A 14,448-nucleotide genomic window follows, 5' to 3' on the forward strand; every position below is an offset into this window, starting at 1 on the left:
GATGTGACCTTTTGGGCCAGTCTGAGTTACTCTCGGAGTATCTGCCACCACTGGAGTGGAGGCCATGCCCTCCAACTTCCTCTACAGTTGAACCCTTGACCCTGCTCCAGCCTTGTTTTATGTCTATCATGTTTTGTCTTCATGTGAACCGGAATCACATTATTTTGCCTAGAGAGTCAGTACAGTTTCAGTATGAGGCAAATTTAAATTTTGTGCAATTTTAAAGAAAAGAATTGTGAATTATTGATCACTGCTGAAACGCTGGATGATGTGTGATTGCACTAGACCCACCTTTCCCAGCGATTTGTCAGGGGGAAGCCTCAAACAGGCTACTCTGCTTCTCCCCACAGTCCTCGCTGTGTGGGGCTGACCCTGACGTGACTGTTAGCATCTTATCCACTATATTTATGCCATTTGTCTAGTGAAAGAGATTAATTTTATTCTTTTTTATTTTATTTAAAACCAAGAAAAATGAAACAATAAGTGTCAACATTTCAGATTGATAGGAACACAGAAAATGGGAGCCCTGCACTTCCCTCTCACACATCTTACTTTTCACTCTTAATATCCACCTTGTCCATAGGGCTCTGTGCCTTAGAGGAGCGGTGAACATTTTCTGACCTGTTCTCTACAGCACTCTGAACATGAGGCAGCATCTGGCATGCAGACTGTGTACATACAGAAGATAAGGGAGCGAATCCATGGTTCAGGAGGAAGACCCTCAAGATTAGCAGTCAGGAAATGTACAACTCACCAACATCCTCAATTGATGGATGCTTGGGTAGATGGATGGATGGATGGATGGATGGATGGATGGATGGATGGATGGTTTTCTGACAAGGCCTCCTGTGTCTCAAACTGCCCCAAACTCTCTATGTAGCTTAGGAAAACCTTGAACTTTTAATCTTCTTATTCCTACCTCCTAAATGCTGGGATTACAAGCATGCACCACTATGCCTGGTTTTATGCGATACTGGGGTTCAAACATAAAGCTTATATATGCTAAGCAAGTACCCTACAACTGAGGCACATCCCCAGCCCCCAGCTTTCTCACTAACTAGAAGACACTAAAATAGTCACTTCACTTCTTTAAGCCTCTTCTTATTTGATTAAAAAGAAAGGACAAACGAGCATTTCCAATTCCTTTCCCATCCAGCACTCCACATCTCACCATATGTCACACAGTAGAACAAAGTTCAGACTCTAAGCAAATGGCAAATAGTCTCGCATCTTACTACTACTTGTACCAGACCACATGAAAAGGACTTTGACATTTTTCCAAATTTTATACTTGAAGGGCTGCATCTCATCTATCGTCTTAAATATTAAATGTCTCCCTCCTTTGCCCAAGTTACAATTAGAAGCAATGGAGAATATAGAGAATATAGTAAATGGGAGCATGATGTGTGATGGTTAAGTGTTTGCTAACTTGGCCTGATTGAGAAATGCCTCATAGATTAGTAAAGGAAATCTCTGGAGGTTTCCAGGGAGGATCGACTAAGAGGGAAATTCCACCCTTAATGTAGGCTATCCTATCCCATAAGCTGGGGTCCAGATGGAGGGGTGAGGGATGAGAAAACCACTTAGTGGGGGAAATCCTCTCTGCTGTGTGACTTCAGGAAGTGAGCATCTCTGCTCCACCATGCCCTCCTTGCCATGATGCACTGACACCCTTGAAACTGAGAGCCAGGATAAGCCTTCCATCTGTCCCCTTATGTGTTTATGTTTGGTATTTCTGTGACTGCAATGGAACAGCTGACTCACTGTCAAGGAGTTTAAAGAATAATAAGGAGGTTGGTCCTCACGTACTGGACAATAAGAAACTCTCAGATAAGGGCCAAATGAGCAGTCAAAAAGCTGCCACAGATCATTTCCATATGTGGTAAGCAGGGGTTTTCTGGAGAGGGCAATTGTTTATCAAGCTCTATTTAACACGCTCTCTTTACATCAAAAGCTCGTGCTGACACAGCAGGGCTAATCTATGCCTTGAGGTTACCGGCTGAAATGTCAGGAAGCTCACGTGGTTCAGTCCAACATCATACTGACTTTCCACTCCTGTCCTTGCAACAAGGGGTTTCTGCTGACTTTATACACACACTCAGTGTCCCTGCAGCCTGGTGGGCAGTGTCGGATCTCTGTGTGGCAGCTGACACACTGAGTGAATGTTAGACCCAGGTAATTCAAGGCAACATAGATCAGCTGTTCTTCAGACGTGAGGCCATTTGGGAAGTCTGGATCTCAGGAGAAATGAGTCGATGGTTACCCAGAGCGTGCTGAGCACTGTGACCACCCAAAACTGGGAGTAAGGGGCCCCTAGGTGGATATGTAATATTAATCTTAATGTTGTTTTGAAAAAAATATTTGAGGCTGTTCAAAATCCTCTGTAACTGATCTTGATGTTTTTCTTACTGATTAGATTTTTCTGTTCTCTCCAGGAACAAATTCCCATGATCTGTCATTGCTGGGAAATGGCAGATTCTTTGCTCATAATGCCCAGTGTTGACAGACTAAACCCCTTAGGGACGATGTGAAGTTGTGGAGCTGTGGAGGTGTGCTTGATTTAGGGTGGCAATAAGGCTGAACAATTAGTGGCTTTGCAAAAACCCAGACATTAGTCAGCACAAGCATGTGACTTTATTAGTGATTCCAGATCACTGTAAGATTACACTTCTATCGAGTGTGCCTGCCACGAAGCACGTGTTTGTTTTTATGGCATCTCTGTAACCCCCAAGTCTGAACGGATCTACCTTTACCCCAAGGAGCCCTTGGGAAAGTTGAACACATTCTGAATTGTAGCAATCCGCAGAACACGGCTGGTGGTTTTGCAATGACATCCCAAATAGAAGCTGTTCACTCAAATACATAAAATAGTGTAAAATGATTCCCTGCAAGGAAAACTTTTCTGCGATAAGGATATAGATATTACACTTTTTTATTAAATCCATTCTGTTGCTCTTGGTCCCTTAGGAACAAAAGCACTCAGTTGTTTCTCTTTTTAATAAAACATCTTACATTATATGAGCTCCATGGCTGCTTTTTGCATTTTCTCTTTCCCTCGCCCCTCTGACTGGTCAGACAAGCATGGTCGGGAGCGCTTCCTATACCAGGGAGAATGTCGGGAGAGCTGCCCTGTGGGCCATTATCCTGCCAAGGGACATGCCTGCCTGCCCTGCCCAGACAACTGTGAGCTTTGCTACAATCCGCACGTCTGCAGTCGATGTATGAGTGGCTACTTCATTGTGCCCACCAACCATACCTGCCAGAGGCTGGAGTGTGGACTAGGTAAGGCTTCTACGGGGTCCTACTCAGCACCAGGACATGGGGTGACAGATTATACCTCGGGCATGGGGGAGGGTTGGACTACCTACTGCCAATTATCATAGTGTTGTTATGAACACTTAGAATGACTCTGAATAGCTCAGTTAGCAAGTGGGGCTGCAGGTACCTTCCCCTTCCCTCTTCCCAGGCCCACAGCTCCCAGGCAGCAGGAGAAAAACTGAGGTCAGAATCTCAAAGTCTTGGCCAACAGTTTTCGTCTTCTCGGTTACTAGATATGGGACTGTGGGCAAAACTTATACCTAATTTATCCATGCCTTGGGGCTTTATTTGTAAAGAAACAAGTATAAAACCAAGTAGGACTGCCCATGAGAAACATGGAGATTCAGTGTACTTAAATCTACTCGAAATTTTTGAATGGTTTGTAAGTTGTATGTTGTTCTCACTGATTGATTTCTTTGTTATATTGGAAGTTGACAAATTTAGCAGCATTGATTGTGTTTGATTTCTTACATGTAGGAACTCTGCTATGTAAGGACTATGGCTAGCCCATGTCTGAAGATGATTTTAAGATATTTTAAATTAAGCACCCCTTCTATTTCTCCTTCCTGGTCTCAGAGACAGTAAAATATTTTTTTAATTTTAAACATGTTTGGTAAGTCAGATATAGAGTCTAATCTTTGTATATCTAATTCCATTTTCCTAGACACAGAACTGATTTACTGAATAAATCTGACCTACTAGCTTTACTTTAAAGTTAGTTATATGACCAACCATGGGGGTTCATGGTTAGAATCTCGGTACTCAGGAAATGGAAGCAATGAGTTTAAGGCTAACTTAAGCTACGTAGTGAGTTATAGGTCAGCCAGAGCTACACAGCAAAAAATCAAAGTGAAACAAGCAAGCAAAAAGACCAGTTATGTGGAATATAGGCTAGGTCTGCTCTATTTGTGCCCTCTTGAGTAGTGCAGTCTATTAATTTAATACGGGATTTTAAAACACATGACATCCTTCTTCAAGATGGTTTCAGGTTTCATAATTGTTCTGTGATTCACATAGAAATAAACCACACACTAGACATGTTTTTCTAGCAGTAAACATGCTTCTCCCAGTGGCTTTTAAGTGGTGTTTTCCATCCCTCTCCTTGTTCAGGTGAATTCCAGGATTCTGAGTATGAAGAATGCATGCCTTGTGAGGAAGGCTGTCTGGGATGCACTGTGGGTATGTCATGTTCCTTTGTTACTTAAAACATTTAAAGAGCTGTGTCCCTTGTCATACATGCTGCTGCCACCGCTTCACCAAGGAGTCTTGTCATCAAGGTACTTGTCAGTGTCCTCATCACTGTACCTCCTCAGTACAGACAATGTCACGGTGTCCCCATCACTACCCCAGTACAGACAATGTCACGGTGTCCCTGTCACTATCCCCAGTACAGACACTGTCACGGTGTCCCCATCACTACCCCAGTACAGACAATGTCACGGTGTGCCCATTACTACCCCAGTACAGACAATGTCACGGTGACCCCATCACTATCCCCATTATAGACAGTGTCATGGTGTCTCCATCACTACCCCAGTAGAGACAATGTCACAGTGTGCCCAGCACTATCCCCAGTACAGACAATGTCATGGTGACCCCATCACTATCCCCAGTACAGACAATGTCACGGTGAGGAGATGCTTGTGAGGCAATAGTGTCAAGCTCAAGAAAGGATGGCGATGTCTGCCCCTGGCACTCGAACTCTTCTTTATGGAGCTGGCAAACAATGACAAACAAATGCCTGTTAACACTATAGTGGGTAGAGAGACGGGGAGATCTCCTTTTGTGAAAATGACTCCATTGCTTGGAGTCTAAGACAATATGGTGATGGTGAAGTCAAAATTCCTGTTACTCAGTTCAGTGCCCAGCAACCACAGGGTGGCTTACAACCATCTGTTATGAGACCTGGTACCTTTTCTGGCCTGAAGGCATACATGGAGGCAGAACGCTGTATACTAAATTAATTAATTCTTTGATAAATAGATTCCTGTTACTCAACAAAAGCATACATACTCTCTACTTCAAGCTTGTGGCTCCCTTGTCTCTTCCTCTCATGCTGCTGGTTCTGTGGTAAAGGAGAAGATGGGGTTGATTTATAGCACACAGCATCAGTGGATTTGATGAAAAACATAAAATAGGGGGACTGTGGTTTCAAGACTGCTCTTTTATATAAGTCTAAGCAGCATATAGAAAACAGCATATAGAATCTGTAAAGGAAAATCCCAGTGGGAACAAAGACGTTTCACTTTGGGGGACTTCTGTGGAGGCCTGTGATGCCTCTAAGATGTTACTATGCACATATCACATGGGAAATTTGTCAGGATGCAGAACAAGCTGTTCAGTGGGAACATCGCAGTAACTCCATAGATCACTTGTGAACTGTTAGATTACACTGCAGCTAAGCATACCTCTTACTGGCCTTACCTACTAGACTTATTTGTTTGTCTGTTTATTTATTCTTCTCTCATACAATACATCCCAATCATAATTCCCCTCCTTCCACTCCTCCTTGCTTCCCTTCTCCCTTCTCCTCCAGAACTCCTCCTCCTCCATTTCCCTTCAAAAAAGAGCAGGCCTCTCAAGTATATCAAGCCAACACAGTATGACAAGATACAATAAGACTAGTCAAAAATCCTTATATCATGACTGGATGAGGCAACCCATTGGGAGGAAAAGGGTCCCAAGAGCAGGTGAAAGAGTCAGAGACACCCCCAAGTGTTATTAGGAGTTCCACAAAAACACCAAGCAACAACCCTAACATATATATGGAGGACTTAAAGCAGACTCATGCCGGCTCTGTGATTGCTGCTTCAGTCTCTGTGAGACCCTGTGAGACCTGCCTAGTTAATTTTGTGGGCTGTGTTCTCTTGGTGTCCTTAACCCCTCTGGCTCCTACAATTTTTCCTCCCCCTCTTCTGTGACTTCCTTAACTCTTAAATATTATGCATACGCTATAGTTTATCTGAGACATTAGGAACATGAATACCATTCTCTCATTATCATCTATTGTGGAATAAGGAGAAGAAATACAGTGATGGAATAACACTTTCAGAACAAGGTGGCAGGCAGAAATTCATGCGCAAAATTCTAAGTATCTGGGAAGTGAAATTAAAGTTAAATGCAAGTAATGAAAGAGCTACAATTAAAACAATGGCCACTTTATTTTATACTTTGTTTGTGGATATTTTAATTGTGTGTTTTGTCATATTCTGTTTTTGCAGCTATCCCCAAATCACAGTCTTTCTTAGGAAGTGATAGGAGATCTTGCTGGCAGCGGTGATGAATGCTCTGGTGGTCTTGATTTTACTTTGGTCCATCTCAGACCTATTTTCCACTTAGGCATCCTACCCCAACTGGATTTCTTTGGTGCCTTTACCATTGTATGCTGAACGCATATGCCTGCATCTTTGTGGATCATGGTGGGCTGAGTGTCTGTGTGCATTCGGGGGACAAATCCTAAACATTTTGGCTCTCTTGACTGTGTTCAGTAATAACAACAGAACAAATTCACTAAATGAAACACAGAGGAGTAAATTTCCTTCCACATCTTTAAAATACCCTAAAAGGGATGTACCTTTGAGAATTGCCTCAGACTCAGATATCATTCTGAAAGGGATATAGTGTTATATAACATGATTCTATGGGAATGTGAATAAGCATTTACTCATCCCAAATGAAGAATTGATGAGAGACCAAAGTACAGATACTACCCAAGTACACCTTGATGAGCCCGTGACTTGCAGGAGTGTACGTAAGGGGTTACTAACTATGTTGGAGTGTATCCTTTCCAAACTTCTCAGCTTTTCTAAGTCTTGTCTGAGAGTATTTGTCATCATTCCTTAATGTATAAATACATGTGTGTGCATATATACATATGTGTGTGCATATATACATGTGTGTGTGTGTGCATGCATGTGTATGTGTGCTTGAGAAGAGAGGATTCTAGTGAATCTGGTCAGCTCCAGGGACTTCCTGAAGTTCTTCTGAGATGTTCACTTTCTGATCTTAATGAGCTTCCCTGCAGGATGGGGAGCCCCTTCCCATGTAAGCATCCTGTATCTTAGGGATCTTCTTTCCAAGACACTACACAACAGGTGCAAACAATGACAAAGCAACCATGATCACTAGGAGATTCTATTCCCACCCTTCCACAGTGACATAGCTAAAGATGGGATCAAAGTGCAGTGATTAGAAAATAAATTCCATAACAGAGACTGGACAGCCAGGACCTCGAAATCGAGAGTCTATTTAACTGATAAATCAGTACGATTTGTTTTACGAAGTGCTATTGGCATATCCAATTCATTCCTTCATTTAGGAGACTTTGTCTGTCTGCTGTGTGCCAGGTACTCACCTTGGCACTGGGAATTCGAAGGTGACATGACAGACACCTTCTAGTAAGGCTGTGTCACTAGAGACACACCTGGAATGAAGCTCTTTCTAAGGTTGGCCCAGAGAGGAGGGAGGGTCAAGTGCAGCAGGGTCGCCAGGGAATGTGACAAGAACAGTCAAAATGCTGAGTTTTAACATCTTAAATTCTAATATTTCTCTTTGTTTACAAAATGTCTATGTGCTGGGTCTTATGTGTTCTTGAACTGACTTGCCTGATCTCAACCATGACCTCATTTCTGAGCCTTTGTCATCTCTCTAGTGGAATGAACCTTCCCTTTCTCCCTTTCACATGCAGGTTGCTATGACATTGGTCTAACATTTGGTATGTGCCTATCTTTCTGCCTGACACCAAAGTCAGAAGAAACTCTCTGACTTACACAAGCAAAGCAGCAGACCCAGGATCCTAAGGCACACACAGTTGATATGCAAATGTCCCTCACTTGTGGTAGCCTGGCTTAACAACATTCTGTCACACCACGGTGTGACAATGGCCTTAGGGTTTTAAATTAGGATCTTTTTCTGTACTGACAGTATGCATACAGAATTCCCTTACATTGCTGTGCAGCAGCAAACCACAGCTGTTAAGAGGCCACCAGCTCAAGTCAACAGCCAATACCATGCAGGGTGCTGTGTGACCAATGATTCTTCAGTATAGAACATGAGATGACCGATGTTTGGTTACACAATAGTCTTGTGTTAGAGTCATTTGTTCAAGTGTTCTGAGAATGTGTGAGAGACAGTCTGGTTCTAGGCTCTCGGATATGCTTTGATGTTTGGTAGGTCATGAGTATTAAACCAGTTTTGTCTTAACAGTATGCTCCATGTATGGCTATCAGGACGTAACTCCTCTGTAAGTTAAAAAAAAAAAAAAAAAAAAAAACTACGTATAAATGTTTCCTGGGTTGAATTTGGGAGTTTCTCAATGTCTATGCTTCTCAAGTTCAAAACAGAGGGGATAGTTCATGAGACTCTGGGTTCAGAGTCAATATTTTCTCTAATTAAATTGTGTTCACAATCAAAGAAAAGAAATCATACATTAAAAATGATTTTTATAGAATATTAGAACTGAAAGATTTGATTAAAACTGTGGTTTGTTGCATGTTGTAATTTTAAGCAGGGAAGAATGTGAACTTTAAAAGATATGAATAACTTACCACGATCTGCCCAAAAGTCTTCTTGTCAAGTGAAACGTCATCCTTTGGAGAGAATTTCACTTTATTCCATCTTAACAATGCAGGGTCTAGACAATCTCTGGAGGAATCAGGACAAGGAGGAGCAGACATCGGAGACATTTTTATCTATGCTATGTCATAAACAGTTGTTGTGGATGCTAGGGAGATCTTGAGAGTTTTGTATTCCTTTTCAGAGATTTGGGACACTATAGATTAATGTCTGTGTTTCACAACTAATAAAGGAAAACTCGATTTCCAGGTTGATGGGAACCACAGCCAGCTCCAGGGAGGAGTTAGGCCTTTTGGTTCAAGAAATATTTTCATAAAGGAGACAGAAAACTAACCCATGACCAAAAAGTGATTGTTTTGTCTGGAGAAAAGCACTGAATTTGATCGTCTAGGGTGGAGCTGAGGGAATATTTACTGTTATGGAGTGAGGTTTCTCTTCCTTATCTGGCTGTAAACACACAACCTTCCTGTTTTCTTCTAAGAATAATTGACATCAAATTCTTTGTCTTTCTAACAAGTATTTCCAGCTGGCATTTTTCCCAAAGGAAAATCTGAGGTTTGGGGGTTCTATTTTGACTATTTGAGTAAGGTAAATAAAGCAATTTTACTTGATGTCTTCAGGTAAATCTTTCACAGTTTTAATTTAACGGAAATAGTATAATCTGAGAGTCGAAGTCCACACCTATTTATCTACTGACTTAATAACGGATTTTAATCACATTATGTAAAATCTTTCCTCCCTTACCTCATTAATAAAAACAGAAGTTACTGTGCTTGTATTTTGACTCCAATGGACATAAAGAAATTCCATTAATTTTTATTCTTTGAAAAGAATGTAGTCTAGAAACCTTTTAAAATTTAGACAATTGCCAATAAAATACATAAAATTTAAGTTTCAAACAGGGAGACAAACATTTATAAGAAAATTTTAGACGGGGACCCTCCTACCCTGAAGCAATCAAAGGAGTTTTCCAGAGAGGCCGCACAGAAAGGGGTTTGTGAGTTTGCCTGTGTTGCCCACAAAGAGACAGGAGAGCTGCCCTAAGCACGGGGCTTCTTCCACTTGGTGACAAGTGGCGACGTTACTCCATGGCTTTCTCACCACTGAATGTATGAGTATTGAAGAAGAAATGAGCAAATATAAGGAAATAGACAGAGAAGAGTTTAGAGAAGCCACTAAAAATCCAAACCTTGAATTCAACGAATGCATTTTTAAGATATTCTTTAGCTGAAACGGAACAACTGAAGGTTAAAGAGCAGCAGACGGACAGAAGGAAAGACTGAAAACCAGGAGTAGCGGCTCAGTAGTAGAAAGCTTGCCTAGTATATGTGAGGCCCTGCTTTCCATCCTCAGTACTTAAATAAATAAGTACACAAACAAACAAGGAAGCAGAATGATTGGGTTGTGTGGGTTTTTCTGTGTGAAGTGGGGCCTACGACAGCCCTTGTTGACCTCACTACGGAGCTGAGGATGATCTTTAACTCCTGGTCATCCTTCATCTGATTCCACTGAGGGGGTTGCAGGTGTGCGCCGCTGTATTCAGTGGCGAAGAGATCAAATTCAGGGGCTTCACGCATGCAGGAGAAGGGCTCTGCCAACAGAGATGCATCTTCCGCTCTAGGGTGCTGTTCTGAGGAGGAATTTTATGGTGAATTTGGCTACCAACTTAGCAGTGTTCAGGGGTAATGGACAGGCAGAGGGACTGTAGCATCAGCAGCAGTAAGAATGCTCTTACAGAATCCAGGTAGAAGGAAAAGCAGTCTAGTCGAGGGGATACTAAGACAATACGATGAAAGGCATAGGCTTTTAAATCACACGAGACAAATGGCCCCCAAGCATAAGAAAAGCTACCGGTTTATTAGGTGGGAGATGCCCATGGGTTGTATGACTCTTCCCGGGCAATCTGCTTTGATCATTCCAGACACAGAGGCAACAGCAGGCCAAGGAAGTTATGCCGTGGAAGTCCAGCTGGGTGAACTAAAGTGTTTATTGGCGGTCCTCACAGGAACATGAGTGAGAGGCTGCTTGCAAGAGCATGGGAAAGTGACAGCCCACTGCGCACAACTATGCACATCCTCAGGGAGGTGTGGGGCTCCTTCAGCCTTATTAGCTTCATGAGCCTCCCCTTCTTACCATGAAAGAATGTTAACTAGTCTGATCTTGTGAGGGTCTCCTGAGGATGGATGAACAGTTGCTCTAATTCAAGACAGCAATGTGCACACCGACCCAGAGGAATGCACAGCCCCATAGGACAGTTCTTCACCCTTCAGACTGGCACATCAAAAGCGCATTCTTCTGCCATCATGATTTCATAGATATTTGTTCTTGTGAAGGATCTTAGCAATTTTACCGGGCCTCTCCCCTTTTTTTGTTTTTTTTTTTTTTTCAAATTTCTTTACCTTTTCTCTTAGAAACATTTTTGGTTTTGCTTTGGTGTCACCAAATCACCGCCCTTCCCACCCTTGAGTTTGGGGGGCAGTTATTAAGTGACGTAAAGGCGGTATGACACAGCGCTGTCACTATACTGGCTAATCTGTTAGCTATGGCCACTAGGTGACTAATAGCCAAGCTGTAAATACAGAGTAGATGTACTGGAGAAAGGGAAAATTTGAATCTTGGACAAGGAAGAGCAAGATATTAGAAACCAAATCCTTGGATCCAGGAGGCAAGTGGATATACAAATATCCATAGTGGTATAAATGTAGTCCACCATGGGAAGCAGACTAAATGCCAAGCTCATAGGAGACTAGCTGAGCAGCCTAGAGCATGTAAGCACACGGAGTACTCCACAACCATCAAGAACAAAAAAGGTCTGTGTAAAGTAATAGAGATTTCCAGATATTGTTTCACATACAGTCTGTCTTGTGCCTCTTCCTCCCCTCTGTCTCCCTCCCCACCTTGTGCCTCCTCCCCTCTGTCTCCCTCCCCACCTTGTGCCCCTTTCCCTCTGTCCCCTCCCACCTTGTGCCTCCCCCTCCCCTCTACCCCTCCCACCTTGTGCCTCCCCCTTCCCTCTGTCCCCTCCCACCTTGTGCCTCCCCCTTCCCTCTGTCCTCTCCCACTTTGTGCCTCCCCCTTCCCTCTGTCCCCTCCCACCTTGTGCCTCCCCCTTTCCTCTGCCCCTCCCACCTTGTGCCTCCCCTTCCCTCTGTCCCCTCCCACCTTGTGTCTCCCCCTTCCCTCTGCCCCTCCCACCTTGTGCCTCCCCTTTCCCTCTGTCCCCCTCCCACCTTGTGCCTCCCCTCCCCTCCCTTTCCCTCTCTCTCCCTCCTCACCTTGTGCCCCCCTCTGTCCCCTCCCACCTTGTGCCTCCCCCTCCCTTTTGTCCCCCTCCCACCTTGTGCCTCCCCTCCCTTCTTTCCCCTCACACCTTGTGCTTTCCTTCCCCCTCCGTCCCCCTCCCACCTTGCGCCTCCTCCTCACCTCTGTGTGCCTCCTCATCCCTCTCTCTCCCCCTCCCCACCGTGAACTCCACTTTTTGTAACTTCTCTTCTGCTTTCATATCTCATGTGCCCTTCCCACCCCTTCCTCAGCATCTCTTACCCTCTCTCATGGTCTCCTGTCTAGTTTCATAGCCTTTACTCACCTGTACATCCACTTATATATATTAATACAAACAACAGAAGTTCAAGCCCAAATGTGGATAAAAAAAAAAAAAACCTGCAGATTTTGTCTGTCTGGATCTGGGCAGTGATACTTAATACAATACTTTGCAGATCCAGCCATTGTCCTGCAAATTCCATAACTTTACTTTCCCCTATGGATGATAAAAACGATTCCATTATAGATGCACACTGCATTTTGTTATTATTTTATCTGTGGATGGATGGCTTGATTTCCTTGTCATTGTCAATCATGCATCTGTAAACATAGATGGGCCAGCATCTCTGAGGTAGGATATATATATATACATGTATTTCTGTGAGTATATGGCCAGGAGAAGTATAACAAGGGTAACACGATGTTCTATTTTTTTGGTTTTCAGTGCACTTCCGTGCTAACTCCCCAGTAGCTATACTAGCTCCAGTCCCTCCAGAAGTGAACAAGTTCTCCTCTTTCCCCACAGTGAACTCCTCACTGGCGATCTTTGTCTTTTGTTTTCTTGATCTCAGTCATTCTTATTGGTGTGAGATAGAATCTAAAAGTCGCTTTAATCTGAGTTTTCCTGATGGCTAGGGATGATAAACACTTCAAGAAATATTATTATTTGCATTTCTTCTTTTGAGAACTGTCTGTTCATTTCATTGGCAGCTTAGAGACTTTGGTGCTTATTTTTTGCAGGTTTTGTTTATGTATCATTTGTTTTATGTATATAGTATACGGCCATGTATTGTGTGCCTATACAGTACCCAGAGAGAACAGAAGAGAGTGTTGGATCCCGTGGAACTTGAGTTACAGATGGTTGAACTGAACTCGGATCCTCTACAAGAGCAGCCAGTGTTCTTAACTGCTAAGCCACTTCTCCAACTCCATAAGTTTTTTAGTTCTTTATATAATCTAGATATAGTTCTGTCTGTGGTAGAGCTGGCAATGACTCTTCCCATTCTGTAGGCACTTAGCTTACTCTGTTTACAGTTTTCTTTTTAGTGCACAAACCTTTTAATTTCATGGGCTCTCATTTGTTACCTCTCAGAATGTTTCCTGGACTGTTGGAATCTTGTTCAGAAAGTTCTTGGCTACATCGCAAACTTGAGTGTATTTCCTATTATTTCTATGTAGGATCTGCTCACTTAGTCATGACTTGTTATCCACTCTATTACCTGGTCAATTAGTTGAAAATTATTTGAGGAAGGAATAGGAAGAAAAGGGAACGCTTTCCTCTTTTTCAGAAAACTTTCAGCTGGCAGATGCATAAGAAACGCATCATTGACTCAGGGAGAATGAGCAAGCAATCAGTATGTGCTACAATCAGTGCTTGCAAAACTACTGGACAACGGGATAACCACAGGGTCTTAAAGTACCCCCATAATGGACAGCTAATTACAACCAGTCTACCCCAGTTTCTGCAATTAGCATCTCTGTAACTAGTCCAAACCACTTAATGTTATATGTCTACCAATGAAGTAAGTTCCATAACAAAGATACTTTGCTATAGTTTCTGTGACAAAAGTATCTAGAAGGCAAACAGGCTACCATGCTACGTTTGCAACCTTTTTAGAACATTTTCATTGTTATACCTGGGAGTTGTTAATAGCATCTAAGGAGAAAAGTCATAATTTGGCTTGAACTGCATAGGAGAGCATCCCAAGGAACAGTGTGGTCTAAATTCAAGAATTCTGAGAGGAAGCAAGCCATATTGAGCTGGAAGATAGTCACAAGAGAAGTCCCAAACATGGACCGTTTGTGCAACCATTGACCTGTACTTGTAAGAAAAATGTAATCTTGTGAAAAAATTACAACATAAGTAAAAGAACAGAACAAGAAGAAATGAGATGAAAGAAGAAAAATGGATAAAAACGTGAGCAGATTGTGGAAAGGGGGATCCTAGCAAATCAAAGTTGCTCTGCTTCCGTCTTAGGTTTGAAAATACTTTAAAGAGCTTTAAAAGAACTTAGA

The 14,448-nt window shown here is 42.6% G+C and overlaps 1 protein-coding gene across 3 annotated transcripts in view; it reads left to right on the forward strand.

The window, feature by feature from the left end:
* The window catches only part of Pcsk5 (proprotein convertase subtilisin/kexin type 5), a 417,375-nt gene that overhangs the window by 332,371 nt on the left and 70,556 nt on the right, over positions 1–14,448 (forward strand). For all 3 annotated transcript variants that reach the window (XM_048429814.3, XM_087908042.1, XM_048429815.3), the window contains exons 23-24: positions 3,076–3,282; positions 4,429–4,497. In XM_048429814.3, coding sequence (XP_048285771.3) covers positions 3,076–3,282; positions 4,429–4,497 — 276 coding nt within the window. The remainder of the gene's footprint in view (positions 1–3,075; positions 3,283–4,428; positions 4,498–14,448) is intronic.

The sequence above is a fragment of the Myodes glareolus genome, chromosome 7 (genome assembly GCF_982192425.1).
Source record: "Myodes glareolus chromosome 7, mMyoGla1.1, whole genome shotgun sequence".
Classification (NCBI taxonomy): Eukaryota; Metazoa; Chordata; class Mammalia; order Rodentia; family Cricetidae; genus Myodes; species Myodes glareolus.